Source organism: Heptranchias perlo, unplaced genomic scaffold (assembly GCF_035084215.1).
Source record: "Heptranchias perlo isolate sHepPer1 unplaced genomic scaffold, sHepPer1.hap1 HAP1_SCAFFOLD_162, whole genome shotgun sequence".
In the NCBI taxonomy this organism is placed as follows: Eukaryota; Metazoa; Chordata; class Chondrichthyes; order Hexanchiformes; family Hexanchidae; genus Heptranchias; species Heptranchias perlo.
Window position 1 is genome coordinate 287661 of NW_027138881.1, and position 26709 is coordinate 314369.

At 53.7% G+C, this 26709-nt stretch overlaps 1 protein-coding gene across 1 annotated transcript; it reads right to left on the minus strand.

Moving 5' to 3' along the window:
• Nucleotides 1–993: 993 nt before the first annotated feature.
• Nucleotides 994–24572, minus strand: LOC137309337 (dopamine beta-hydroxylase-like). Its single transcript, XM_067977594.1, has 12 exons — nucleotides 24018–24572; nucleotides 21623–21769; nucleotides 20686–20943; nucleotides 18429–18605; nucleotides 14148–14250; nucleotides 10601–10767; nucleotides 9639–9782; nucleotides 9027–9065; nucleotides 8591–8650; nucleotides 6165–6292; nucleotides 4986–5145; nucleotides 994–1400 (listed from the first exon to the last, which is right to left on the minus strand). The coding sequence occupies exons 1-12, from the start codon at nucleotides 24345–24347 to the stop codon at nucleotides 1263–1265; spliced, it is 1851 nt and encodes a 616-aa protein (XP_067833695.1). The 5' UTR covers nucleotides 24348–24572; the 3' UTR covers nucleotides 994–1262.
• Between the last annotated feature and the right edge of the window lie 2137 nt (nucleotides 24573–26709).

The following is a 26709-nucleotide window of genomic DNA, read 5'->3' on the forward strand; positions in this document are numbered from 1 at the left end:
TGCTGCCTGTAACTTGCTCCTGGAATGTCATTCTAAACATGTTAAGTGTTAAAGTATAAGCCGGGGCTCAGTGGGTAACATTCTCACCCAGTCAGAAGGTCATGGGTTCGAGCCCCACGCCCATAATCCAGGCTGACAATACGGGGTCAGTACTGAGGGAGCGCCGCGCTGTCGGAGGGTCGGTGCTGAGGGAGCGCCGCGCTGTCGGAGGGTCGGTGCTGAGGGAGCGCCGCGCTGTCGGAGGGTCGGTGCTGAGGGAGCGCCGCGCTGTCGGAGGGTCGGTGCTGAGGGAGCGCCGCGCTGTCGGAGGGTCGGTGCTGAGGGAGCGCCGTGCTGTCGGAGGTGCCATCTTTTGGATGAGACGTTAAACCGAGGCCCTGTCTGCCCCTCTCAGGTGGATGTAAAAGATCCCACGGCCACTATTGGAAGAAGAGCAGGGGGAGTTCTCCCCGGTGTCCTGGCCAACATTTACCCCTCAACCAACATCACTAAAAACAGATGATCTGGTCATTATCACATTGCTGTTTGTGGGATCTTGCTGTGCGCAAATTGGCTGCCACGTTTCCCACATTACAACAGTGACTAAACTTCAAAAAAAGTTCTTTATTGGCTGTAAAGCGCTTTGTAAATGCAAGTGTCCCCCTTTAATCACTAGTTCTAAAATACAGAACAGCTTCTTCTGTCAGGAACTGATCAGCAACTCAGTGTGACGGGGCGGGGGGCTGTTGTGATCGGGGCTCGGGTGTGACAGGAGGGAAGAGGGCCCGAGTTTGGGGGGTCTGGTTGTGTCTGGAGTGGGGGGGCCCAGGTGTGACCGGGGGCTGGGTGTGACGGGGCCGAGTGTGACGGGGCCGAGTGTGACGGGGCCGAGTGTGTCAGGAGGGAGGAGGAGGACGTGTGGAGAGTTTACTGTGTGAATATTGGGGAGCAGCCAATGGCGATCTGCGGAGGAGGGACTTAACCCTTCATCACTCAAAGAAACTCACAGATTCTTATCTGAAAGAGTTTGCAATTTAATTGGAAGCAAATTATAATGTGTCCCATTCAAGGGGCAACATACAGCAGGTCAGAGAACACATTTACAAACGATCAAGCCCCTCACAAGGGTGAGATATCGGAGAGAAATATCAGCTTGTGACCCCTGACCCAGACACTCGGTGAACTCGATTCTGCTCCTGGTGGATCCGGTGACACCGAACCAGTAAATGGCCACTCCCGCTCCCTCTCCCGCTCCCTCTCCTGCTCCCGAGCCGAGCCAAGCCTCACTGTCCTGGTTCACCGGTGGTGAAATCGACAAGTGTTGGCTCTCCTGGCCCTGAGCAACTCGATTGCCGGCAGTGATCTGGTGATTCCGGCAGGACCGTGGTGACTTGTGGCAGAGATTGTTTGTCCCAATTACCCTAAACAACAGAAAATGTCTGTGATAAGATTTCAATATAAATAAATCTAATTGTCAGTACAGTGTCACTGGGAGTGCAGACCTACAGGCTTCTGGGGAATGAGGCGGGCCAAGTGGAGCAAGTGTCAGTGGGGGAGCATTTAGGGAACAGCGATCATAGTATCATAAGGTTTAGAATAGCTATGGAGAAGGACACGGACCACTCTAAAGTAAAAATACTCAATTGAAGGAGGGTAAATTGGAATCAAAGATTGGCAGGCAAAACTGTAATTGAACAGTGGTGATAAAGTCCCACACAAGAGGTTAGTGTGCAAAATTAAAGCACATGGGATTGGGGGGAATATACTGGCATGGATTGAGAATTGGTTGACAGACAGGAAACAGAGAGTAGGAATAAACAGGTCTTTTTCCGGGTGGCAGGCAGTGACTAGTGGGGTAGCGCAGGGATCAGTGCTTGGGCTCCAGCTATTCACAATATATATCAATGATTTGGATGAGGGAACTAAATGTGACATTTCCAAGTTTGCAGACGACACAAAGCTGGGGTGGAATGTGAGCTGTGAGGAGGATGCAAAGAGGCTCCAATGTGATTTGGACAAGTTGGGTGAGTGGGCAAGAACATGGCAGATGCAGTATAATGTGGATAAATGTGAGGTTATCCACTTTGGTTGTAAAAACAGAAAGGCAGATTATTATCTGAATGGTGATAGGTTGGGAAAAGGGGAGGTGCAACGAGACCTGGGTGTCCTTGTACACCAGTTGCTGAAAGCGAGCATTCAGGTGCAGCAAGCAGTTAGGAAGGCAAATGGTCTGTTGGCCTTCATTGCAAGAGGATTTGAATACAGGAGCAGGGATGTCTTACTGCAGTTTTACAGGGCCTTGGTGAGACCACATCTGGAGTATTGTGTGCAGTTTTGGTCTCCTTATCTGAGGAAGGATGTCCTTGCCATGGAGAGAGTGCAACGAAGGTTTACCAGACTGATTCCTGGGATGGCAGGACTGACGTATGAGGAGAGATTGGATCGACTAGGCCTATATTCACTAGAGTTGAGAAGAATGAGAGGTGATCTCATCGAAACATATAAAATTCTAACAGGACTAGACAGACTAGGTGTAGGGAGGATGTTCCCGATGGCTGGGGATTCCAGAACCAGGGGTCACAGTCTCAGGATACGGGGTATGCCATTTAGAACCGAGATGAGGAGAAATTTCTTCACTCAGAGGGTGGTGAACCTGTGGAATTCTCTACCACAGAAGGCAGTGGAGGCCAAGTCATTAGATGTATTCAAGAAGGAGATAGATATATTTCTTAATGCTAAAGGGATCAAGGGAAATGGGGAAAAAGCGGGAACAGGGTACTGAGTTAGACGATCAGCCATGATCATTTTGAATGGTGGAGAAGGGCCGAATGGCCTACTCTTGCTCCTATTTTCTATGTTACAGTCCAGGCACACTCCCACAAGGGGGAAAGGTAGGGCAACTAAAGCCAGAGCTCCATGGATGATGAAAGAGATAGTGAGTAAGATGAAGCATAAAAGGGGGCGTATGACAGATGTCAGGTTGATAACAAAAGTAAGAACCAGGCAGAATATAGAAAGTTGAGAGAAGAAGTGAAAAAGGAAATAAGAGGGGCAAAGAGAGAGAATGAGAACAGACTGGCGACCAACATAACAGGGAATCCAAAAGTCTTCTACAGGCATGTAAACAGCAAATGGGTAGTAAGAGGAGGGGTGGGACCGATTAGGGGCCATAAAGGAGATCTACTCATGGAGGCAGAGGGCATGGCCGAGGTACTAAATGAGTACTTTGCATCTGTCTTTACCAAGGAAGAAGATGCCCCAGAGTCTCAGTAAAGGAAGATATAGTTGAGATACTGGATGGGCTAAAAATTGATAAAGAAGAGGTACTTGAAAGGCTAGCTGTACTTAAAGTAGATAAGTCACCCGGTCCGGATGGGATACATCCTAGGTTGCTGAGGGAAGTAAGGGTGGAAATTGTGGAGTTACTGGCCATAATCTTCCAAACATCTGTAGATTCGGGGATGGTGCCAGAGGACTGGAGAATTGCAAATGTTACATCCTTGTTCAAAAAAGGGTGTAAGGATAAACCCAGTAACTATAGGCCGGTCAGTTTAACCTCAGTATTGGGGAAACTTTTAGAAACAATAATCTGGGACAGAATTAACAGTCACTTGGACAAGTGTGGATTGATTAGGGAAAGCCAGCACGGATTTGTTAAAGGCAAATCATGTTTAACTAACTTGATTGAGTTTTTTGATGAGGTAACAGAGAGGGTAGATGAGGGCAATGCGGTGGATGTTGTGTATATGGACTTTCAAAAGGCGTTTGATAAAGTGCCGCATAATAGGCTTATCATCAAAGTTGAAGCTCATGGAATAAAAGGGGCAGTGGCAGCATGGATACAAAATTCACTAAGGGGCAGGAAACAGAGAGTAGTGGTGAACGGTTGTTTTTCGGACTGGAGGGAGGTGTACAGTGGTGTTCCCCAGGGGTCAGTGCTGGGACCACTGCTTTTCTTGATATATATTAATGACTTGGACTTGGGTGCAATTTCAGCGAGGAGGATAGTGATAGACTTCAGGGGGACATAGTCAGGCTGAGATTTAATGCAGAAAAGTACAAAGTGATACATTTTGGTAGGAAGAACGAGGAGACGCAATATAAACTAAAGGGCACAATTCTAAAAGGGGTACAGGAACAGAGAGATCTGGGGGCGTATGTACACAAATCTTTGAAAGTGGCAGGGCAGGTTGAGAAAGCGGATAAAAAAGCATACGGGATCCTGGGCTTTATAAATAGAGGCATAGAGTACAAAGTATGGAAGTCATGATGAACCTTTATAAAACACTGGTTCGGCCACAACTGGAGTATTGTGTCCAGTTCTGGGCACCGCACTTTAGGAAAGATGTGAAGGCTTTAGAGAGGGTGCAGAAGAAATTTACGAGAACGATTCCAGGGATGAGGGACTTTAGTTACGTGGAGACACTGGAGAAGCTGGGGTTGTTCTCCTTCGAGCAGAGAAGGTTGTGAGGAGATTTGATAGAGGTATTCAAAATCATGAAGGGTCCAGACAGAGTAGATAGAGAGAAACTGTTCCCATTGGTGGAAGGGTCAAGAACCAGAGGACACAGATTTAAGGTGATTGGCAAAAGAACCAAAGGTGACATGAGGGAAAACTTTTTCACTCAGCGAGTGGTTAGGATCTGGAATGCACTGCCTGAGGGGGTGGTGGAGGCAGATTCAATCATGGCCTTCAAAAGAGAACTGGATAAGTACTTGAAGGGAGACAATTTGCAGGGTACAGGGATTGGGCGAGGGAGTGGGACTAGCTGGATTGATCTTGCAGAGAGCCGGCACGGACTCGATGGGCCGAATGACCTCCTTCCGTGCTGTAACCTTTCTATGATTCTAGGGTAACGGAGCGCAGGCCGACAGCGTAACGGAGCGCAGGCCGACAGCGTAACGGAGCGCAGGCCGACAGCGTAACGGAGCGCAGGCCGACAGCGTAACGGAGCGCAGGCCGACAGCGTAACGGAGCGCAGGCCGACAGCAGCCTCTGTACTCACTGGGAATCGCACAGCTGTCGACTTGTTGCAATGCACGGAGATTGGAGCGGAATTGTACAGGGCTCTCAGCACTTGGCTACTGAATGGGCTCCAGGTCACAGCGTTGAACTGTTGTGTTACTGAGACCTGTGGACAGGTGCAGGTCCCGTCATTATCAATCCTTTAAAGACAGACAAATACAGTTGAGTGACTTAACCAGTTCATCCTGCCATTCCCACGTCTGGTAAGCCCCTACCCCCACGCGCCCCTCCCCTGGGACCGTGCTCCTATTCTGGGAGTGTATGGGGCGGCTATGGGCAGGAGAAAGCACATAGACCAAAGATGGATGAGATGCTGTGAACAGCAGGTGGCATCACACCGAAAAGGCTGGGGTTGGGACAAGCTCTGAGAGGGAGGGGGTGAAGCAAGGACCACCTCCCCTTGACATTCAATATCATTACCATCGCCGAATCCCCCACCATCAACATCCTGGGGGTCACCATTGACCAGAAACTTAACTGGACCAGCCACATAAATGCCATGTCTACTAGAGCAGGTCAGAGGCTGGGTATTCTGCGGCGAGTGACTCACCTCCTGACTCCCCAAAGCCTTTCCACCATCGACAAGGCACAAGTCAGGAGTGTGATGGAATACTCTCCACTTGCCTGGATGAGTGCAGCTCCAACACTCAAGAAGCTCGACATCATCCAGGAGAAAGCAGCCCGCTTGATTGGCACCCCATCCACCACCCTAAACATTCACTCCCTTCACCACCGGTGCACAGTGGCTGCAGTGTGTACCATCTACAGGATGCACTGCAGCAACTCGCCAAGGCTTCTTCGACAGCACCTCCCAAACCCACGACCTCTACCACCTAGAAGGACAAGGGCAGCAGGCACATGGGAACAACACCACCTGCACGTCCCCCTCCAAGTCACACACCATCCCGACTTGGAAATATATCGCCGTTCCTTCATCGTCGCTGGTCAAAATCCTGGAACTCCCTTCCTAACAGCACTATGGGAGAACCTTCACCACATGGACTGCAGCGGTTCAAGAAGGCGGCTCACCACCACCTTCTCAAGGGCAATTAGGGATGGGCAATAAATGCCGGCCTCGCCAGCGATGCCCACATCCCCAGAATGAATTTTAGAAATGACTCTGTTCAATGCGCTATATAAATGCAAGTTGTTGTTGTACCTGTTCATAAAGGTGAAATATTTCTGCAGGTAACTCAGATCCACAGCACTCTTGCACAACTCCAGTTGTGTCTGGGGGTAATAGTGCACGTAGTTCACACACATTTCTTCATTGATTCCAAATCCCCCCTAAACAGAGAGAATCTGATTATAATCACAGAGTTCCCGTAGCCCCTTGGTCCATTGCACCTGTGCTGACTCTCCACTCACTCCCAAACCACACAACCTGTTCAAATATTTCTCCAGTTTCCTTTAACAGCAACTCTGGATTCTGCTTTGTGACTGTCTCTGTTGCCATGACCCAGTCTGGAGAATGTTGGGGTCCAAAAGGAGGTGACCTCTAACCTCCTCTCCGACACCACCACAACCCCATTTTCCTGGTCAGGGTTTGTTATTCATACAGGGCCTTCCCCCCCCGCAATGCCAGGGAGGAGACCATGGCAGAGCTACAGCAGATCCAGCAACAATGAAGGCCCATACTCTGTCAGTGTCTCTGCCTCTCACTCTCTCTGTCTCACTCTAACATAAGAACATAAGAAATAGGAGCAGGAGTAGGCCATTCGGCCCCTCGAGCCTGCTCCGCCATTCAATAAGATCATGGCTGATCTTTGACCTCAACTCAACTTTCCCGCCCGATCCCCATATCCCTCGATTCCCCTAGAGACCAAAAATCTATCCATCTCTCTCACTGTCTCTCTCTGTCTGTCTGTCTGTGTGTCACGCTCTGTCTCTGTCTCTATCTGCCTGTCTGTCTCTCTTTTGCTCTCTCTGCCTCCCTCTTTCTGTCTGTCTATCTGACTGTCTCTCTCTCTCTCTCCCCCTCCCTCCCTCCCTCTCACTCTCTGACTGTCTGTCTCTCTCCCCCTCACTCCCTCTCTCCCCCTCCCTCCCTCCCTCTCTCCCCCTCCCTCCCTCTCTCTCACTCACTCTCTGACTGTGTGTCTCTCTCTCCCCCTCCCTCCCTCCCTCTCTCCCCCTCCCTGCCTCCCTCTCTCACTCTCTGACTGTATGTGTGTGTGTCTCTCTCTCTCCCCCTCCCTCCCTCTCACTCACTCTCTGACTGTGTCTGTCTCTCTCCCCCTCCCTCCCTCTCTCCCCCTCCCTCCCTCCCTCCCCCTCCCTCCCTCTCTCTCTCTCACTCACTCTCTGACTGTGTCTGTCTCTCTCCCCCTCCCTCCCTCTCTCCCCCTCCCTCCCTCCCTCTCTCCCCCTCCCTCCCTCTCTCTCTCTCACTCACTCTCTGACTGTGTCTGTCTCTCTCCCCCTCCCTCCCTCTCTCCCCCTCCCTCTCTCCCCCTCCCTCCCTCCCCCTCCCTCCCTCCCTCCCCTCCCTCTCACTCACTCTCTGACTGTGTCTCTCTCTCTCCCCCTCCCTCCCTCTCTCTCTCTCTCACTCACTCTCTGACTGTGTCTGTCTCTCTCCCCCTCCCTCCCTCTCTCCCCCTCCCTCCCTCTCTCCCCCTCCGTCTCTCCCCCTCCCTCCCTCCCTCTCTCTCCCTCCCTCCCTCCCACCCTCTCTCCCCCTCCCTCCCTCCCTCTCTCCCCCTCCCTCCCTCTCTCACTCACTCTTTGACTGTATGTGTGTCTGTCTCTCTCTCTCCCTCCCTCTCACTCACTCTCTGACTGTATGTCTGTCTCTCTCCCCCTCCCTCTCTCTCTCCCCCTCCCTCCCTCCCTCTCTCCCCCTCCCTCCCTCCCACTCTCCCCCACCCTCCCTCCCTCTCTCCCCCTCCCTCCCTCCCTCCCTCTCTCCCCCTCCCTCTCTCCCCCTCCCTCTCTCTCTCTCTCCCCCGCCCTCCCTCTCTCTCTCTCACTCACTCTCTGACTGTATGTCTGTCTCTCTCCCCCTCCCTCCCTCTCTCCCCCTCCCTCCCTCCCTCTCTCCCTCCCGCCCTCCCTCCCTCTCTCTCTCTCACTCACTCTCTGACTGTGTCTGTCTCTCTCTCTGACTTGGCCTGAGCACTGAGTGCAGCTCCAGTCACCAAACTGATTGATGACACCAGTGGGAGGGAGTTACTCTGAGTTAATAAATCTGTGGCGTGGATAGTTTGGTTTTCATAGCATCATGGAGGAGGCCATTCGGCCATCATGCCTGTGGCAGCTCTTTGAAGGAACTGTCCAATCAGTCCCACTCCCCCACTCTTTCCCCAGTTTCTCCTTATTTACTCTATCAAAACCCCTCATTATTTTGAACACCTCGATCAAATCTCCCCTTAACCTTCTCTGCTCTAAGGAGACCAATCCCAGCTTCTCCAGTCTCTCCACATAACTGAAGTCTCTCATCCCTGGGACCATTCTGGTGAATCTCCCCTGCCCCCTCTCTGGCCTATTTTGAAACATTAAATGCAACGTGTGAGAGGCACCGAGGGTGAGTGACATCAGTTCGATGAGGTGGCTCACTTCCTGCGGTGTGAATTACACACTCACCACCGTCACATGACTTCGCTCCTCAGTGTTGTAAGTACAGGAAGTTATCAGAACATCGCCCTGTAGACAAGATCACATGACTAAGCCCAGGTTATAAACACATTACAAAATCAGGGTGTTTGTGTAAAGCACGAGGCGGGTGTTTGTGTAAAGCACGAGGCGGGTGTGTAAAGCACGAGGCGGGTGTTTGTGTAAAGCACGAGGCGGGTGTTTGTGTAAAGCACGAGGCGGGTGTGTAAAGCACGAGGCGGGTGTTTGTGTAAAGCACGAGGCGGGTGTTTGTGTAAAGCACGAGGCGGGTGTTTGTGTAAAGCACGAGGCGGGTGTTTGTGTAAAGCACGAGGCGGGTGTTTGTGTAAAGCACGAGGCGGGTGTTTGTGTAAAGCACGAGGCGGGTGTTTGTTTGTGTGACCCAGGCAGGCGATGAGACACTCACCGGCAGCACTGTGATCTCTTTCTGTAACATACGGATCTCCTAAAAAGACCAAAGTCCATTTATTAAAAAGCAACTCGATCTTTGTTCTATTTGTGTAATCAACAACATTCCATAAAAAGCTTCAAAACCGACTGGACTAAATTCCGAGGGACAGGATTTACTCTGCTGTTAATATGAAACTATCCCCGGCCTCGGTCGATAGATTAATGGAGGAAACTCTCAAAGTTTCAGGTTTGTTGCTCAACTTGGGGTCAAACGGGTCACGAAGGTTCACCGCCATTCAGTTCAGCATGAGTCAGCTATCGATGGAGGGAGGGAGTGAGTGGGGGGGAGGGAGGGAGAGGGGGAAGGGGAGGGAGTGTGGGGGAGTGAGGGAGTGGGGGAAGGGGAGGGAGTGGGGGAAGGGGAGGGAGTGGGGGAAGGGGAGGGAGTGTGGGGGAAGGGGAGGGAGTGTGAGGGAGTGGGGAGGGAGTGGGGGGAGAGAGAGGGAGTGTGGGGGAGGACGTTCTCATGGAGGAGTGTTCTAGTACGGATCTCGCGAGGTTCTAGAGCTCCGACTCCCATTGGGGCTCAGTCCCTAAACAAAAGGAATGACCAACAGACGAGTGATACCTGGAAGTGGGTGCTGTAATGTCGATCGGCATTAACAATGTCCACTTCCACCCCGTCCCGAACAAGCACAGTCTGCACCTTAGTGCCAACGAGGTGAGTGTGAAGCTGAGAGGCAAAGATCTGAATCCCTGACTGAGGCAGAGTCTAGAAATGGAAAAAAACAAAGAAACATCAGCACTGACCCTAAACTACGGGAATAGTAACAGTGACAGGATAAGGCCCGATGTATCTGTGGTTCTCACTGCCTGGCTCTGCCCCCGGCCCTCGCCCTCTGCCCCCGGCCCTCGCCCTCGGCCCCCGGCCCTCGCCCTCGGCCCCCGGCCCTCGCCCTCGGCCCCCGGCCCTCGCCCTCGGCCCCCGGCCCTCGCTCTCTGACCTGGTCCTCGCCCGCTGCCCTCGCCCTCTGCCCCCGTCCTTCACCCTCTCCCCCGGCCCTCGCCCTCTGCCCCCGGGCCTCGCCCTCTGCCCCCGGGCCTCGCCCTCTGCCCCCTCGCCCTCTGCCCCTCGCCCTCTGCCCCCGGCTTTTGCTCTCTGCCCCCGGCCCTCGCTCTCTGCCCCCTCGCCCGCTGCCCCCGGCCCTCGGCCCTTGCTCTCTGACCCGGCCCTCGCCCGCTGCCCCCGGTCCTCGCCCGCTGCCCTCGCCCTCTGCCCCTCGCCCTCTGCCCCCGGCTTTTGCTCTCTGCCCCCGGCCCTCGCCCTCTGCCCCCGGCCCTCGCCCTCTGCCCCCGGCCCTCGCCCTCTCCCCCGGCCCTCGCCTTCTCGGCCCTCGCCCTCTGCCCCCGGCCTTTGCTCTCTGCCCCCGGCCCTCGCCCTCTGCCCCCGGCCCTCGCCCGCTGCCCTCGCCCTCTGCCCCTCGCCCTCTGCCCCCGACACTTGCTCTCTGCCCCCGGCCCTCGCCCTCGCCCTCTGCCCCTGGCCCTCTGCCCCCGGCCCTGCTGTATTTATTGGGTTGACCAGTTCACCCGCTCTGTGCAGTCCGAGGTACAATAACCGGTGAGTACAAAGCTGGCCTCTCGTGGTGGAATAGCCATGACCGGCGTGTACACCAGGCCCAGCTCCATAATCCCAGCGTTGAACTTCCGTAAAGTGGGAGTGTGGAACAGACGAATCCCTGATTGATCCAATCGACCTACAGATGGGAAATGTTGATGAACATTACTGACGGAATTACATTTACCTGAAACCTTATTGGTTTATAAAACATATACTTGTGCTGAGCTAAACCGGGCTCTACTGGGGCTAAACTGGGCTATACTGGGGCTAAACCGGACTAAACCGGGCTATACTGGGACTAAACCGGGCTATACTGGGGCTAAACCGGACTAAACTGGGCTATACTGGGGCTAAAACCGGGCTATACTGGGGCTAAACCGGACTAAACCAGGCTATACTGGGGCTAAACCGGGCTATACTGGGGCTAAACCGGACTAAACCAGGCTATACTGGGGCTAAACCGGGCTATACTGGGGCTAAACCGAGCTATACTGGGGCTAAACCGGACTAAACCGGGCTATACTGGGGTTAAACCAGACTAAACTGGGCTATACTGGGACTAAACCGGACTAAACCGGGCTATACTGGGCTAAACCGGGCTAAACCGGGCTATCCTGGGGCTAAACCGGAACATACAGGTTACACTGGGCTAAACTGGTGTATACAGAGTTATGATGTGGAGATGCCGGTGATGGACTGGGGTGGACAAATGTAAACAATCTTACAACACCAGGTTATAGACCAACAATTTTATTTAAAAATCACAAGCTTGTGATTTTCAAATAAAATTGTTGAACTATAACCTGGTGTTGTAAGATTGTTTACATTTATACAGAGTTATACTGGGCTCTACAGGGTTATACTGGGGTTACACAGGGGCTAAACCAGGCTATGCCAGGATTAAACTGGGCTATACAGGGTTACCCTGGGGCTGAACTGGGCTATACAGGGTTACCCTGGGGCTGAACTGGGCTATACAGGGTTACCCTGGGGCTGAACTGGGCTATACAGGGTTACCCTGGGGCTGAACTGGGCTATACAGGGTTACCCTGGGGCTGAACTGGGCTATACAGGGTTACCCTGGGGCTGAACTGGGCTATACAGGGTTACCCTGGGGCTGAACTGGGCTATACAGGGTTACCCTGGGGCTGAACTGGGCTATACAGGGTTACCCTGGCGTTCCACAGCCCCTGTACACTTGACCTTATCCTGGACTCTACCCACCCATTGAATCGACTGTGGGAAAGTTCTATTAACACTCCCTGATCCACAAAGATCATTTTGCAAAACTCCAGAATATTCATCCATCCCTGCAGCTCCCTTACTCAACCCTCCTCTGCTGCTTACATCCCCCTCCCTCCCTTCCCCTACCCCTCCCCCTCCCTTCCCCTACCCCTCCCCCTCCCTCCACGACCTCGTTCAATGCTTATCATCCAGGGCAGATACCCCGTTAACTAGAACACCCCTGCATGATACGCTGACAGGGTGAGATGAAGTAGGGAGGGAGGAGGCTCGTGTGGAGCATAAATACCGGGATAGACCAGTTGGGCCGAATGGCCTGTTTCTTTGCTGTAGACTCGATGTTACAGACGTGATCAATCTTTGTTTCTCTGTGGAAAATGAGATCAATCTGAGTCTCTCCTCATAATTCAGTTCGAAGTCCCAGATTCATCCCCGCCTCAGCCCATCTGCTGCTGAAACCTTTATCTGTGTCTTTGTTACCTCTGCACTCAACTATTCCAATGCTCTCCTGACCGGTCTCTCACCTTCCACCCTCTCTAAACTTCATCTCATCCAAAACTCTGCCCCCTGTATCCTAACTCACCAAGTCCCGTTCTCCCATCACCCCCTGTGCTCGCTGACCTACATTGGCTCCCAGTCCGGGAACGCCTCGATTTTAAAATTCTCATCCTTGCGTTCAAATCCCTCCATGGTCTCGCCCCTCCCTATCTCTGTAATCTCCTCCAGCCCTACAACCCTCCGAGATCTCTGCGCTCCTCCAATTCTGGCCTCTTGCCCATCCCCGATTTTAATCGCTCCACCATTGGCGGCCGTGCCTTCAGCTGCCTGGGCCCTAAGCTCTGGAATTCCCTCCCTAAACCTCTCCGCCTCTCTCTCCTCCTTTAAGACGCTCCTTAAAACCTACCTCTTTGACCAAGCTTTTGGTCACCTGTCCCTAATATCTCCTTATGTGGCTCGGTGTCAAATTTTGTCTGATTTACGCTCCTGTGAAGCACCTCGGGACGTTTTACTACGTTAAAGGCGCTATACAAATGCAGGAGGTTGTTGCTGTTGCCCTTCTCTGAACCCATTTAAGACATCAATCCCGTTTTCAGGATATGCTGGCCAAACCTGGCCACAATGTCCGGAATGTGCACTGACCCGTCCTTCACTGACCCGCCCTTCACTGACCCGTCCTTCACTGACCCGCCCTTCACTGACCCGTCCTTCACTGACCCGTCCTTCACTGACCCGCCCTTCACTGACCTGTCCGTCACTGACCCGCCCGTCACTGACCCGCCCTTCACTGACCCGTCCTTCACTGACCCGCCCGTCACTGACCCGCCCTTCACTGACCCGTCCTTCACTGACCCGCCCGTCACTGACCCGCCCTTCAATGACCCGTCCTTCACTGACCCGCCCGTCACTGACCCGCCCGTCACTGACCCGCCCGTCACTGACCCGCCCGTCACTGACCCGCCCTTCACTGACCCGTCCTTCACTGACCCGCCCGTCACTGACCCGCCCTTCACTGACCCGTCCTTCACTGACCCGCCCGTCACTGACCCGTCCTTCACTGACCCGTCCTTCACTGACCCGCCCGTCACTGACCCGTCCTTCACTGACCCGTCCGTCACTGACCCGTCCTTCAATGACCCGTCCTTCACTGACCCGTCCTTCACTGACCCGCCCTTCACTGACCCGTCCTTCACTGACCCGCCCTTCACTGACCCGTCCTTCAATGACCCGTCCTTCACTGACCCGCCCTTCAATGACCCGTCCGTCACTGACCCGTCCGTCACTGACCCGTCCTTCACTGACCTGTCCGTCACTGACCCGCCCTTCACTGACCCGTCCTTCACTGACCCGTCCTTCACTGACCCGCCCGTCACTGACCAGGCGAGGACGAGCTTCATGCTGGCTGGACACGATCAGTGAGAGGTCAGTAATGACACTCGTGTGTGTTGCCTGCTCGATGAAGCAGGATCTCACGTTTCTCTGCTTTAACGGGGTGAAATCGCACAGCATTTTAACATGTCTGTACGACATCCGTATCTGCAATCTTAGGAAGGTGTTTATTCATTTTAAATGGTGTTAAACCCCATAAAAACCCCTGCCGTTCCCCACAGTTACGTACAGGCACACAGACATATGTAAACATGTACAGACTCGTGCATACAAATGTACGCACACTTGCACACACAAATACACTTACACAACCATGTGCGTGGATACACACACACTTACACACATTGCCGTTGGTGGGTGGAGTGTTTTACTTGTTCACAGACTCACCTTCCACCCTCAGTGGATTGTGATAGTGAACTTCCAATCGTAAATACTTTGAGGAATTGGCTCCACCAATGACAAGTCCGACATCTTCTGGATAATAAAACGCCTGCAACGGCAGAAAAAATGAATTTAACAGATTGAATAAATGACTCACCCTCCGATTCACATCAAGAACCCGTCCAAACACACCCAGCGTACAGACATCACCTCCGCCTCAGTCACACATACTTCTGAGCCCTAACTCAAACATTACAGGTACAGGAGCCCCAAACACTGCGTGTACAGGAGCCCCGAACATTATGTGTACAGGAGCCCCGAACACTGCGTGTACAGAAGCCCCGAACACTGCGTGTACAGGAGCCCCGAACACTGCGTGTACAGGAGCCCCGAACATTATGTGTACAGGAGCCCCGAACACTGCGTGTACAGAAGCCCCGAACACTGCGTGTACAGGAGCCCCGAACACTGCGTGTACAGGAGCCCCGAACACTGCGTGTACAGGAGCCCCGAACATTATGTGTACAGGAGCCCCGAACACTGCGTGTACAGGAGCCCCGAACACTGCGTGTACAGGAGCCCCGAACACTGCGTGTACAGGAGCCCCGAACACTGCGTGTACAGGGGCCCCGAACACTGCGTGTACAGGAGCCCCGAACACTGCGTGTACAGGAGCCCCGAACACTGCGTGTACAGGAGCCCCGAACATTATGTGTACAGGAGCCCCGAACACTGTGTGTACAGGAGCCCTGAACACTGTGTGTACAGGAGCCCCGAACATTATGTGTACAGGAGCCCCGAACATTATGTGTACAGGTGGCCCGAACACTGCATGTACAGGAGCCCCGAACATTATGTGTACAGGTGGCCCGAACACTGCGTGTACAGGAGCCCCGAACATTATGTGTACAGGAGCCCCGAACACCATGGAAACAGGTGCCCCGAACGCGACAGGGGAGGATCCAGTTGTCCTGGTCCATGTTAGTACCAACGATATAGGTAGGAGTAAGAAAAAGGTTCTGCTGAGAGAGTTTGAGCAGCTCGGGACTAAATTAAAAAGCAGAACCACAAAAGGTAATAATCTCTGGATTGTTATCTGAGCCATGAGCAAATCGGCATCGAGTCCATAGGATCAGAGAGATGAATGCGTGGCTCAAAGATTGGTGTGGGAGAAGTGGGTTTCGATTTGTGGGGCACTGGCACCAGTACTGGGGAAAGAGGGAGCTGTTCCGCTGGGACGGGCTTCACCTGAACCATGCTGGGACCAGAGTTCTAGCGAATCGAATAACTGGGGAGGTCGATAGGGCTTTAAACTAAATAAGGGGGGGGAGGGTCCCGGTGGAGAGAAATCTAGAATGCGAAAGAGAAAAGACAAAGAAGCAGTGCAGGAAAGTGATTGGGGTAAGGATAATCAGATTGGGTCAGGAAGGGACAGAGCGTACAAACAAAAGACAACAAATAGGGTCTGGGTAAGAAAAAATGGTAATTAGACAAATAGGGCCATAGTACAAAAAAATGTTAAGATGTCTAAAAATGTTAAAAAGACAAATCTAAAGGCACTGTATCTGAATGCACGAAGCATTCGTAATAAGGGAGAGGAATTAACAGCGCAAATAGATGTAAACGGATATCATATAATTGCGATTACAGAGACACGGCTGCAGGGTGACCAAGGCTGGGAGCTGAATATCCAAGGGTATTCGATATTTAGGAAGGACAGGCAAAAAGGAAAAGGAGGTGGGGTGGTGTTGTTAGTAAAGGAGGAAATGAGAGCAATAGAGAGAAAGGATATTGGCTCAGAAAATCAAGATGTAGAATCAGTCTGGGTGGAGTTAAGAAGCACCAAGGGACAGAAAACACTGGTGGGAGTTGTCTATAGGCCTCCAAACAGTAGTGGTAATGTAGGGGATGGGATCAAACGGGAAATTACTGTGCGACGTCACAGGTGAGGCAGGAGAGTCCGAGAGGTGAATGGTGGTGGACAATTAAACAACTAACGGGAGGAGGAGGCTCTGCAAACATCCCCATTCTCAATGATGGCGGAGTCCAGCACGTGAATGCAAAAGACAAGGCTGAAGCGTTTGCAACCATCTTCAGCCAGAAGTCCAAGTGGATGATCCATCTCAGCCTCCTCCCGATATCCCCACCATCACAGAAGCCAGTCTTCAGCCAATTCGATTCACTCCACGTGATATCAAGAAATGGCTGAGTGCACTGGATACAGCAAAGGCTATGGGCCCCGACAACATCCCGGCTGTAATGCTGAAGACTTGTGCTCCAGAACTAGCTGCGCCTCTAGCCAAGCTGTTCCAGTACAGCTACAACACTGGCATCCACCCGACAATGTGGAAAATTGTCCAGGTATGTCCTGTCCACAAAATCAGGACAAATCCAATCCGGCCAATTACTGCCCCATCAGTCTACTCTCAATCATCAGCAAAGTGATGGAAGGTGTCGTCGACAGTGCTATCAAGCGGCACTTACTCACCAATAACCTGCTCACCGATGCTCAGTTTGGGTTCCACCAGGACCACTCGGCTCCAGACCTCATTACAGCCTTGGTCCAAACATGGACAAAAGAGCTGAATTCCAGAGGTGAGGTGAGAGTGACTGCCCTTGACATCAAGGCAGCATTTGACTGAGTGTGGCACCAAGGAGCCCTAGTAAAATTGAAGTCAATGGGAATCAGGGGGAAAACTCTCCAGTGGTTGGAGTCATACCTAGCACAAAGGAAGATCGTAGTGGTTGTTGGAGGCCAATCATCTCAGCCCCAGGACATTGCTGCAGGAGTTCCTCAGGGCAGTGTCCTCGGCCCAACCATCTTCAGCTGCTTCATCAATGACCTTCCCTCCATCATAAGGTCAGAAGTGGGGATGTTCGCTGATGACTGCACAGTGTTCAGTTCCATTCGCAACCCCTCAGATAATGAAGCAGTCCGAGCCCGCATGCAGCAAGACCTGGACAATATCCAGGCTTGGGCTCATAAGTGGCAAGTAACATTCGCACCAGACAAGTGCCAGGAAATGACCATCTCCAACAAGGGAGAGTCTAACCACCTCCCCTTGACATTCAATGGCATTACCATCACCGAATCCCCCACCATCAACATCCTGGGGGTCACCATTGACCAGAAACTTAACTGGACCAGCCATATAAATACTGTGGCTGCAAGAGCAGGTCAGAGGCTGGGTATTCTGCGGCGAGTGACTCACCTCCTGACTCCCCAAAGCCTTTCCACCATCTACAAGGCACAAGTCAGGAGTGTGATGGAATACTCTCCACTTGCCTGGATGAGTGCAGCTCCAACAACACTCAAGAAGCTCGACACCATCCAGGATAAAGCAGCCCACTTGATTGGCACCCCATCCACCACCCTAAACATTCACTCCCTTCACCACCGGCACACCGTGGCTGCAGTGTGCACCATCCACAGGATGCACTGCAGCAACTCGCCAAGGCTTCTTCGACAGCACCTCCCAAACCCGCGACCTCTCCCACCGAGAAGGACAAGAGCAGCAGGCACATGGGAACAACACCACCTGCACGTTCCCCTCCAAGTCACACACCATCCCGACTTGGAAATATATCACCGTTCCTTCATCGTCGCTGGGTCAAAATCCTGGAACTCCCTTCCTAACAGCACTGTGGGAGAACCGTCACCACACGGACTGCAGCGGTTCAAGAAGGCGGCTCACCACCACCTTCTCAAGGGCAATTAGGGATGGGCAATAAATGCCGGCCTCGCCAGCGACGCCCACATCCCATGAGCGAGCCCCTCTTTCCTGGGCCCCCATCGTTTGCACCCTTGAGACCCCCACTTACCTGGGCATCCATTGCCCACACCCTGCGAGACCCCCCCATTACCTGGGTACCCATCGCCCACACCCTGCAAGGCCCCCCCCCCCTTACCAGGGCCTCTCTCGCCCACACCCTGCGAGACCCCCCTCTTACCTGAGCACCCATTGCCCACACCCTGCGAGACCCCCCTCTTACCTGAGCACCCATTGCCCACACCCTGCGAGACCCCCCTCTTACCTGAGCACCCATTGCCCACACCCTGCGAGACCCCCCTCTTACCTGGGCACCCATTGCCCACACCCTGCGAGACCCCCCTCTTACCTGGGCACCCATTGCCCACACCCTGCGAGACCCCCCTCTTACCTGGGCACCCATTGCCCACACCCTGCGAGACCCCCCTCTTACCTGGGCACCCATTGCCCACACCCTGCGAGACCCCCCTCTTACCTGGGCACCCATTGCCCACACCCTGCGAGACCCCCCTCTTACCTGGGCACCCATTGCCCACGCCGCCAGCACGTGTCTGCAGTAATTCAGCCGCTCAGGTTTCATCTTGGAATCACACGGTCCGTTATACGGTGGGATCCGGTCGAATTGCGGTGAGCACTGGAATACCTCCATGTGATGAATGAGAGCTTCATTGCCTGTCACAATGACAGGCTCATACTGGACAGGAGAGAAGAGACAGTGATGGTCACAGAGGTGCTGAGAACACTTCATTACCGGGCCTGTGGTAGCAGCTCATCTCTCGCTGGGTCATTAGAGGCTCTCAGGTACAGTCGATGTGAGTTCAGGTCTTCACATCAGCCCAAAGGCTGCACTCTCTTCCAGCCCAAGTCCCATTACCATCGCTCGCGGGGGGATCAGTCGGGGGGATCGGTCAAGGGGGATCAGTCGGGGGGATCGGTCGAGGGGGATCGGTCGAGGGGGATCGGTCGAGGGGGATCGGTCAGGGGGATCGGTCGAGGGGGATCGGTCGAGGGGGATCAGTCGTGGGGATCGGTCAGGGGGAGCGGTCGTGGGGATCGGTCAGGGGGAGCGGTCGTGGGGATCGGTCAGGGGGAGCGGTCGTGGGGATCGGTCAAGGGGGATCGGTCGGGGGGATTGGTCGGGGGGAGCGGTCACAGGGGATCGCTCGCGGGGGGATTGGTCGAGGGGGATCGCTCGCGGGGGGATTGGTCGAGGGGGATCGCTCGCGGGGGATTGGTCGGGGGGGGATCGGTCGGGGGGGGATCGGTCGCGGGGGATTGGTCGAGGGGGATTGGTCGAGGGGGATTGGTCGCGGGGGATTGGTCGGGGGGGGATCGGTCGCGGGGGATTGGTTGAGGGGGATTGGTCGAGGGGGATTGGTCGCGGGGGATTGGTCGGGGGGGGATCGGTCGGGGGGGGATCGGTCGCGGGGGATTGGTCGAGGGGGATCGGTCGGGGGGATCGGTCGCGGGGGGATCGGTCGCGGGGGGATCGGTCGGGGGGATCGGTCGGGGGGATCGGTCGGGGGGATCGGTCGCGGGGGATTGGTCACAGTTGGTAACATTAGTGATGGACTCTTAATGTGTCGTCCATTCCTCTCCTGCTGTTCTTACACTGAATCTACTCAAATTTCCCCAACGGGCAAAAGTCACCAACAGTGACCCTGAGCCTGTGAGGCATTGAGTATAAACGGGGAGCGGGAGTTCGAGGTTCCGTCACTGGATTAATAATCCCGAGACATGAGTTCAGACCCCACCCTGGGCAGTTTGAAAATTTGAATTCAGTTCAAAAAATAATCTGGAAATAAAAATCTGGTCTCAGTAAAAGTGACTGTGAAACTGTCGGATCGTCATAAAAACCCAACTGGTTCACTGATGTCCTTTAGGGAAGGAAACCTGCCGTCCTGACCCGGTCTGGGCCTATAGGTGACTCCAGTCCCCACACCAACGCAATTAACTCTTAACTGCCCTCTGAAGTGTCCCAGCAACTGAGGACGAGCAATAAATGTCGGCCTCGCCAACGCCCACATCCCCGGAATGAAAATAGTTTTAAAAACACTTGTCTGGCTGAAGTTTCTACAGCTCCGCCCTCCCCCATCCACCAATCCCCTCCCCCATCCACCAATCCCCTCCCCCATCCACCAATCCCCTCCCCCATCCACCAATCCCCTCCCCCGTCCACCAATCCCCTGCCCCATCCACCAATCCCCTGCCCCATCCACCAATCCCCTCCCCGCTCCACCAATCCCCTGCCCCATCCACCAATCCCCTCCCCCTCCACCAATCCCCTCCCCCATCCACCAATCCCCTGCCCCATCCACCAATCCCCTCCCCCTCCACCAATCCCCTCCCCCATCCACCAATCCCCTCCCCCATCCACCAATCCCCTCCCCCATCCACCAATCCCCTGCCCCATCCACCAATCCCCTGCCCCATCCACCAATCCCCTCCCCGCTCCACCAATCCCCTGCCCCATCCACCAATCCCCTCCCCCTCCACCAATCCCCTCCCCATCCACCAATCCCCAGCCCATCCACCAATCCCCTCCCCCATCCACCAATTCCCTGCCCCCCTCCACCAATCCCCTGTCCCCCTCCACCAATCCCCTCCCCCTTCCACCAATCCCCTCCCCCTTCCACCAATCCCCTGCCCCATCCACCAATCCCCTCCCCCTTCCACCAATCCCCTCCCCCTTCCACCAATCCCCTCCCCCTTCCACCAATCCCCTCCCCCATCCACCAATCCCCTGCCCCATCCACCAATCACACTGTACTTGCCATGACAATGTGTTGCGTGGGGAGGTTACTGGGCAGAGGGCTGATGTAACACCAGTAGGTGGTCTCCTGGTCAGGGATTGTCACGTTGGGGGCCAGGACCTCCAGCACCTTAACATCCGCGGGCAGTGTGGGCGTGCGGGTGTTGGGCTTCAGGAGCTGTACACGTTGAGTGCCCCCTGGCATTGACCTAAGGTCTATCGATTCCAGTGATGCTGTTGGTCGCTCAAGGAACCCGTACAGAAGATGGACCGTCCCACCCTGGGAAGAAGAGGACAATCAGATACAACCAACATTCTCAGCCAATCGGGTGTACATACAGAATTAAAGGGCCCACTTCCCAATCAGCAATATTCAACTAGAGGATGTCGCACCTCCTCTCCTCTCCCCTCCCCTCCTCTCCTCTCCCCTCCCCTCCTCTCCTCTCCCCTCCTCTCCTCTCCCCTCCCCTCCTCTCCCCTCCTCTCCCCTCCTCTCCCCTCCCCTCCTCTCCCCTCCCCTCCTCTCCTCTCCCCTCCCCTCCTCTCCTCTCCCCTCCCCTCCTCTCCCCTCCTCTCCCCTCCGCTCCCCTCCCCTCCTCTCCCCTCCTCTCCCCTCCCCTCCTCTCCTCTCCTCTCCCCTCCTCTCCCCTCCTCTCCTCTCCCCTCCCCTCCTCTCCCCTCCTCTCCTCTCCCCTCCCCTCCTCTCCTCTCCCCTCCCCTCCCCTCCTCTCCCCTTCCCTCCTCCCCTCTCTCCTCCCCTCCCCCCAACATTAAGGCCAATCCTGAGTTCACCTGACATCCACTCACCTGCTCGTTCCAGCAGGAGTTTCTGGACAGATCACTAGCCCGATCCCCCTCCCTAATCCGAGGGTACTGAGGCCAATTATAGCCTCCCCCCACCCCTCCCCCCGACCCAGGTGACAGTAGCGACCTAAGTAGGGGTCGAAGATCTCACACACCTCGATAACGTAGTCACTTTTGTCACAAGTGTCAAAGTGTCTCTTAAAGGTGAGATAAAGGCCCTGCTGAACCTGGTGGGCTTCGATTAGCTGGTAATCCTGCTGTGTGTCCAGGTGGACGTGAGCCTGTTGATCAGTCCATGCATCCTAACAGGGCAGGGAGAGAATTATCATCAAATTAAGACACGGGAGAGAAATATCATCAGCTGCTTTGCTTTTATTCCCACTTAAACTTTTGGAATCTGGTTGTTGCTGAACTGTAACTGATCTCTGTTAAGACCGTCCCTCACCCTCTCCCACTATTGGATTGTTCCTGCACCAGACTCCCCGAGTATCCCACAGGATTCAACATTCATCCAATTCTTGTCCCAAACCAGTAACAAGCTGCTGTCACATCATCCAATATACTGCCCATGGGCCGAGGGCTCTGCAGATTCAAGGTCTCGTTTGTTTCTTGGGACAGTTTGTTTCCCTCTTTCCTCCTCCTCTTCTGACTCAGAAACCACACCCTCACACACCCTCGCACACACGCAAACACCCTCACACACCATCACACACCCTCGCACACACGCAAACACCCTCACACACCCTCGCACACCCTCGCACACACGCAAACACTCTCACACACCCTCGCACACACGCAAACACTCTCACACACCCTCGCACACACGCAAACACCCTCACACACCATCACACACCCTCGCACACACGCAAACACCCTCACACACCCTCGCACACACGCAAACACTCTCACACACCCTCGCACACACGCAAACACCCTCACACACCCTCGCACACACGCAAACACCCTCACACACCCTCGCACACACGCAAACACTCTCTCACACCCTCACACACCCTCGCACACACGCAAACACTCTCACACACCCTCGCACACACGCAAACACCCTCACACACCATCACACACCCTCGCACACACGCAAACACCCTCGCACACACGCAAACACTCTCACACACCCTCGCACACACGCAAACACCCTCACACACCCTCGCACACACGCAAACACTCTCACACACCCTCGCACACACGCAAACACTCTCACACACCCTCGCACACACGCAAACACTCTCACACACCCTCGCACACACGCAAACACTCTCACACACCCTCGCACACACGCAAACACCCTCACACACCCTCACACACACGCAAACACTCTCACACACCCTCGCACACACGCAAACACCCTCACACACCCTCGCACACACGCAAACACTCTCACACACCCTCGCACACACGCAAACACTCTCACACACCCTCGCACACACGCAAACACTCTCACACACCCTCGCACACACGCAAACACTCTCACACACCCTCGCACACACGCAAACACTCTCACACACCCTCGCACACACGCAAACACTCTCACACACCCTCGCACACACGCAAACACTCTCACACACCCTCGCACACACGCAAACACTCTCACACACCCTCGCACACACGCAAACACTCTCACACACCCTCGCACACACGCAAACACTCTCACACACCCTCGCACACACGCAAACACTCTCACACACCCTCACACACCCGCTAACGCCCTCACCTACCCCATCATATGTGTGCAGTGCACGTGTGCACAGTGCGTCTGTATACAGTGCGTGTATGTGTGTGTGCAGAGCCTGTGACTGTACAGTGTGTGTGTGTAGTGTGTGTGTGGGTGCTGTTGGTGTGTGCAGTGTGTGTGTAGTGCATGTATGTACAGTGTGCGTGTGCGTACAGTGCGTATGTTTGTAGTGCATGTGTATAGTGCGCGTGTAGTGCATGTATGTAGTGTGTGTGTGTGCAGTGTGTGTGTGTAGTGCGAGTGTGTGCAGTGCGCGTTTAGTGTTTGTGTGCAGTGCGTGTAATGTGCTTGTGTACAGTATGTGTGTGCAGTACATGTGTGTGTAGTGTGTGTACAGTGCGTGTGTGTACAGTGCGTATGTGTGCAGTGCTTGTGTGTGCAGTGTGCATACAGTGTTTGTGTACAGTGTGTGTATGTAGTGTGTACAGTGTTTGTGTATAGTGTGTGTATACAGTGTTTGTGTACAGTGTGTGTATGTAGTGTGTACAGTGTGTGTATGTAGTGTGTACAGTGTTTGTGTACAGTGTGTGTATGTAGTGTGTACAGTGTTTGTGTACAGTGTTTGTGTACAGTGTGTGTATGTAGTGTGTACAGTGATTGTGTACAGTGTTTGTGTACAGTGTTTGTGTACAGTGTTTGTAACCGGTGACACTAAGTCTAATTGTGAACCCTCTGTCCTGTTACAGTTTATCGGGACACGGCCCACAGAATCTCTTGCAGCAGCAGCTTTGTGTTGCTTTAGGAGAGTGACTGCAACTGGCTCTGAATTGTTGGTGTCAAACAGTTTATCCCTGACTTACCCCAAAGTAAGAGTTCCGGCCGTCACTCCACAGAATGGCCAGGTCAGCATTCCTAATGTCTCCTCGGTCCGACATCCCAAACAGCATTCCAAACTTCAACTGTCTGATCAAAAGTCGGAAGTACACGGCTTGCTGGGAGTAGCTGACGTTCCAGGCCAGCTCTGCCACTCCCTGGGGATCCAGGGGTACCCGGTACGGAAATGGAGTTTCCCTGGGGGTGATGGGTTTGAACGATATCACGAGGATGCCCAGGATGACCAGCAATGTGGTCAGGTAGATGGAGATAATCTCCCGGAGTCGTAGGCTCTGCCAGCACTGAGAATCACTCATGGTCGTGACCCTGAATGAAGCCGGAGATAAAGTTGCTGCTCGCTTTAAGGAGAATGGTCATCATGGACCAGGATTCTGATCGAATTACAGGTCAGCCCCGGGCAAACTCACTTCACCCACAACTAATCCGATTAGACCAGAACATCGGCAATAAACTGAAAGAGACGTGCTGACCTTTAGCTATTTTATCCGATCTCCCTTTTTATTTATTGGATTAAAAATCAGCAAATCACGTTCAGAGTCCCATCTGGTTAATCTTCTGCTCCAGTCACTCCTACATTAACATTAGTGAAAGGATTCCAGGATAAGATTCTCCCTCCCCTCCCCTTCGACTCCTCCCCCTCTCCCTCCCCTCCCCTTCGACTCCTCATCCTCCCCTCCCCTCCTGCTCTTTATTCTCCCCCTCCCCTCCCGCTCCTCATCCTCCCCCTCCCCTCCCCTTCGACTCCTCCCCCTCCCCCTCCCCTCCCCTCCCTCTCCCCTCCCTCCCCACCCTCCCTCTCCCCTCCCTCCCCTCCCCTCCTGCTCCTCATCCTCCCCCTCCCCTCCCTCCCCTCCCCTCCTGCTCCTCATCCTCCCCTCCCCTCCCGCTCCTCATCCTCCCCTCCCCTCCTGCTCTTTATTCTCCCCCTCCCCTTCGACTCCTCCCCCTCCCCTCCCCTCCCCTTCGACTCCTTCCCCTCCCCTCCCCTTCGACTCCTCCTCCTCCCCCTCCCCGCCCCTATCCTCACTCTCCCTCCCTTTCTTCTCTTTGTCCTTCCAGCTCTCTTCTCCCTTCACCCCTTCTTGTTCACTCTCCCTCCTCTTCCCCTCCCCTCCTGCTCCTCCACCTTCTTCCCTGCTCAGATGCTGGGGGTTCTGATGAGATTCTATCAGTGTCTTTATTCATTAACTGTAAATGCTTAAAAGACAGATTTAAAACCAGAGGACCATAGTTGCCTGATTTAAATATAATATGGATGACTAATGCTTATTTGCCAGATAGTGAGACTGGGCCCATTGTCAGACAGTGTGACTGGTCTCATTGCCAGATAGTGATACCGAGTCCATTGCCAGATAGTGATACCGAGTCCATTGCCAGATAGTGATACCGAGTCCATTGCCAGATAGTGATACCGAGTCCATTGCCAGATAGTGATACCGAGTCCATTGCCAGATAGTGATACCGAGTCCATTGCCAGATAGTGATACCGAGTCCATTGCCAGATAGTGATACCGAGCCCATTGCCAGGTATGGAGACTAGGCCCGTTTCCAGATAGTGAGACTGGACCCATTGCCAGATAGTGAAACTGGTCCCATCACCAGATAGTGAGACTGGACCTATTGCCAGATATGATGTGGAGATGCCGGTGATGGACTGGGGTGGACAAATGTAAGGAGTCTTACAACACCAGGTTATAGTCCAACAGCTTTATTTGAAATCACAAGCTCTCGGAGCTTTCCTCCTTCGTCAGGTGAGTGAAGGGTTCCATAAAGGCACAGCGTATATAGTCAGAGAACAATGCCTGGTGATTACAGATAATCTTTCCAACTGCCCGTTATCACACCTTGGCAGAGAGATAATCACAGCAATCAAAGGAGTGAATGGTGTTCAGACAGGGGAACATTACACCCAAGACTACCAGATAGTGAGACTGGTTCCATTGCCAGATAGTGAGACTAGACCCATTGCCAGATAGTGAGGCTAAGCCTGTTGCCAGATAGTGAGACTAGACCCATTGCCAGATTGTGAGACTAAGCCTGTTGCCAGATAGTGAGACTAGGCCATTGAGAAAGTGAGATTGGGCACACTGCCAGATAGTTAGACTTGGCTTATTGCCAGATAGCGAGACTGAACCCGTTGTCATATAGTGAGATTGGGCATTGCCAGATAGTGAGACTAAGCCTATTGTCCAATAGCAACGCCTAGCCTGACAGGGAGGCTTCTGTAAGGGGAGAGGAGTTGTCATTGGTGGGTATATTTGGGTCTGTACCAGGGAGACGGTGCAGTAATCCTCGATGAGTCATGGATGACAAGAGCTTTGTGTGTGAGCTAATGGACCACGTGGAAGGGAATATGGAGAGGGGGTGGTGATTTGGGGCTCACTGGCAAGGCTGGGAGTGGTATTGGGCTGGGTGATTGGCACAGGAAGGTGGTTGGAGAATACAAATCCCACTCAGCCCCTGGTAGTAATGCCCAGTCCCTGTAAGACAAGTGAAGCTTCCATCACAACCACCATGTGCTTGACTCTTAGCCTTTCCACTGTTCGGCTCGAACCCCCACAGTAAAATAAAGGACATGTTTTACATTATTCCACGGCTGTGAGCATTATGAAAACTTCTGGAATTTCACACAGTTCCCATTTCTGCTTTCAGTAGGTA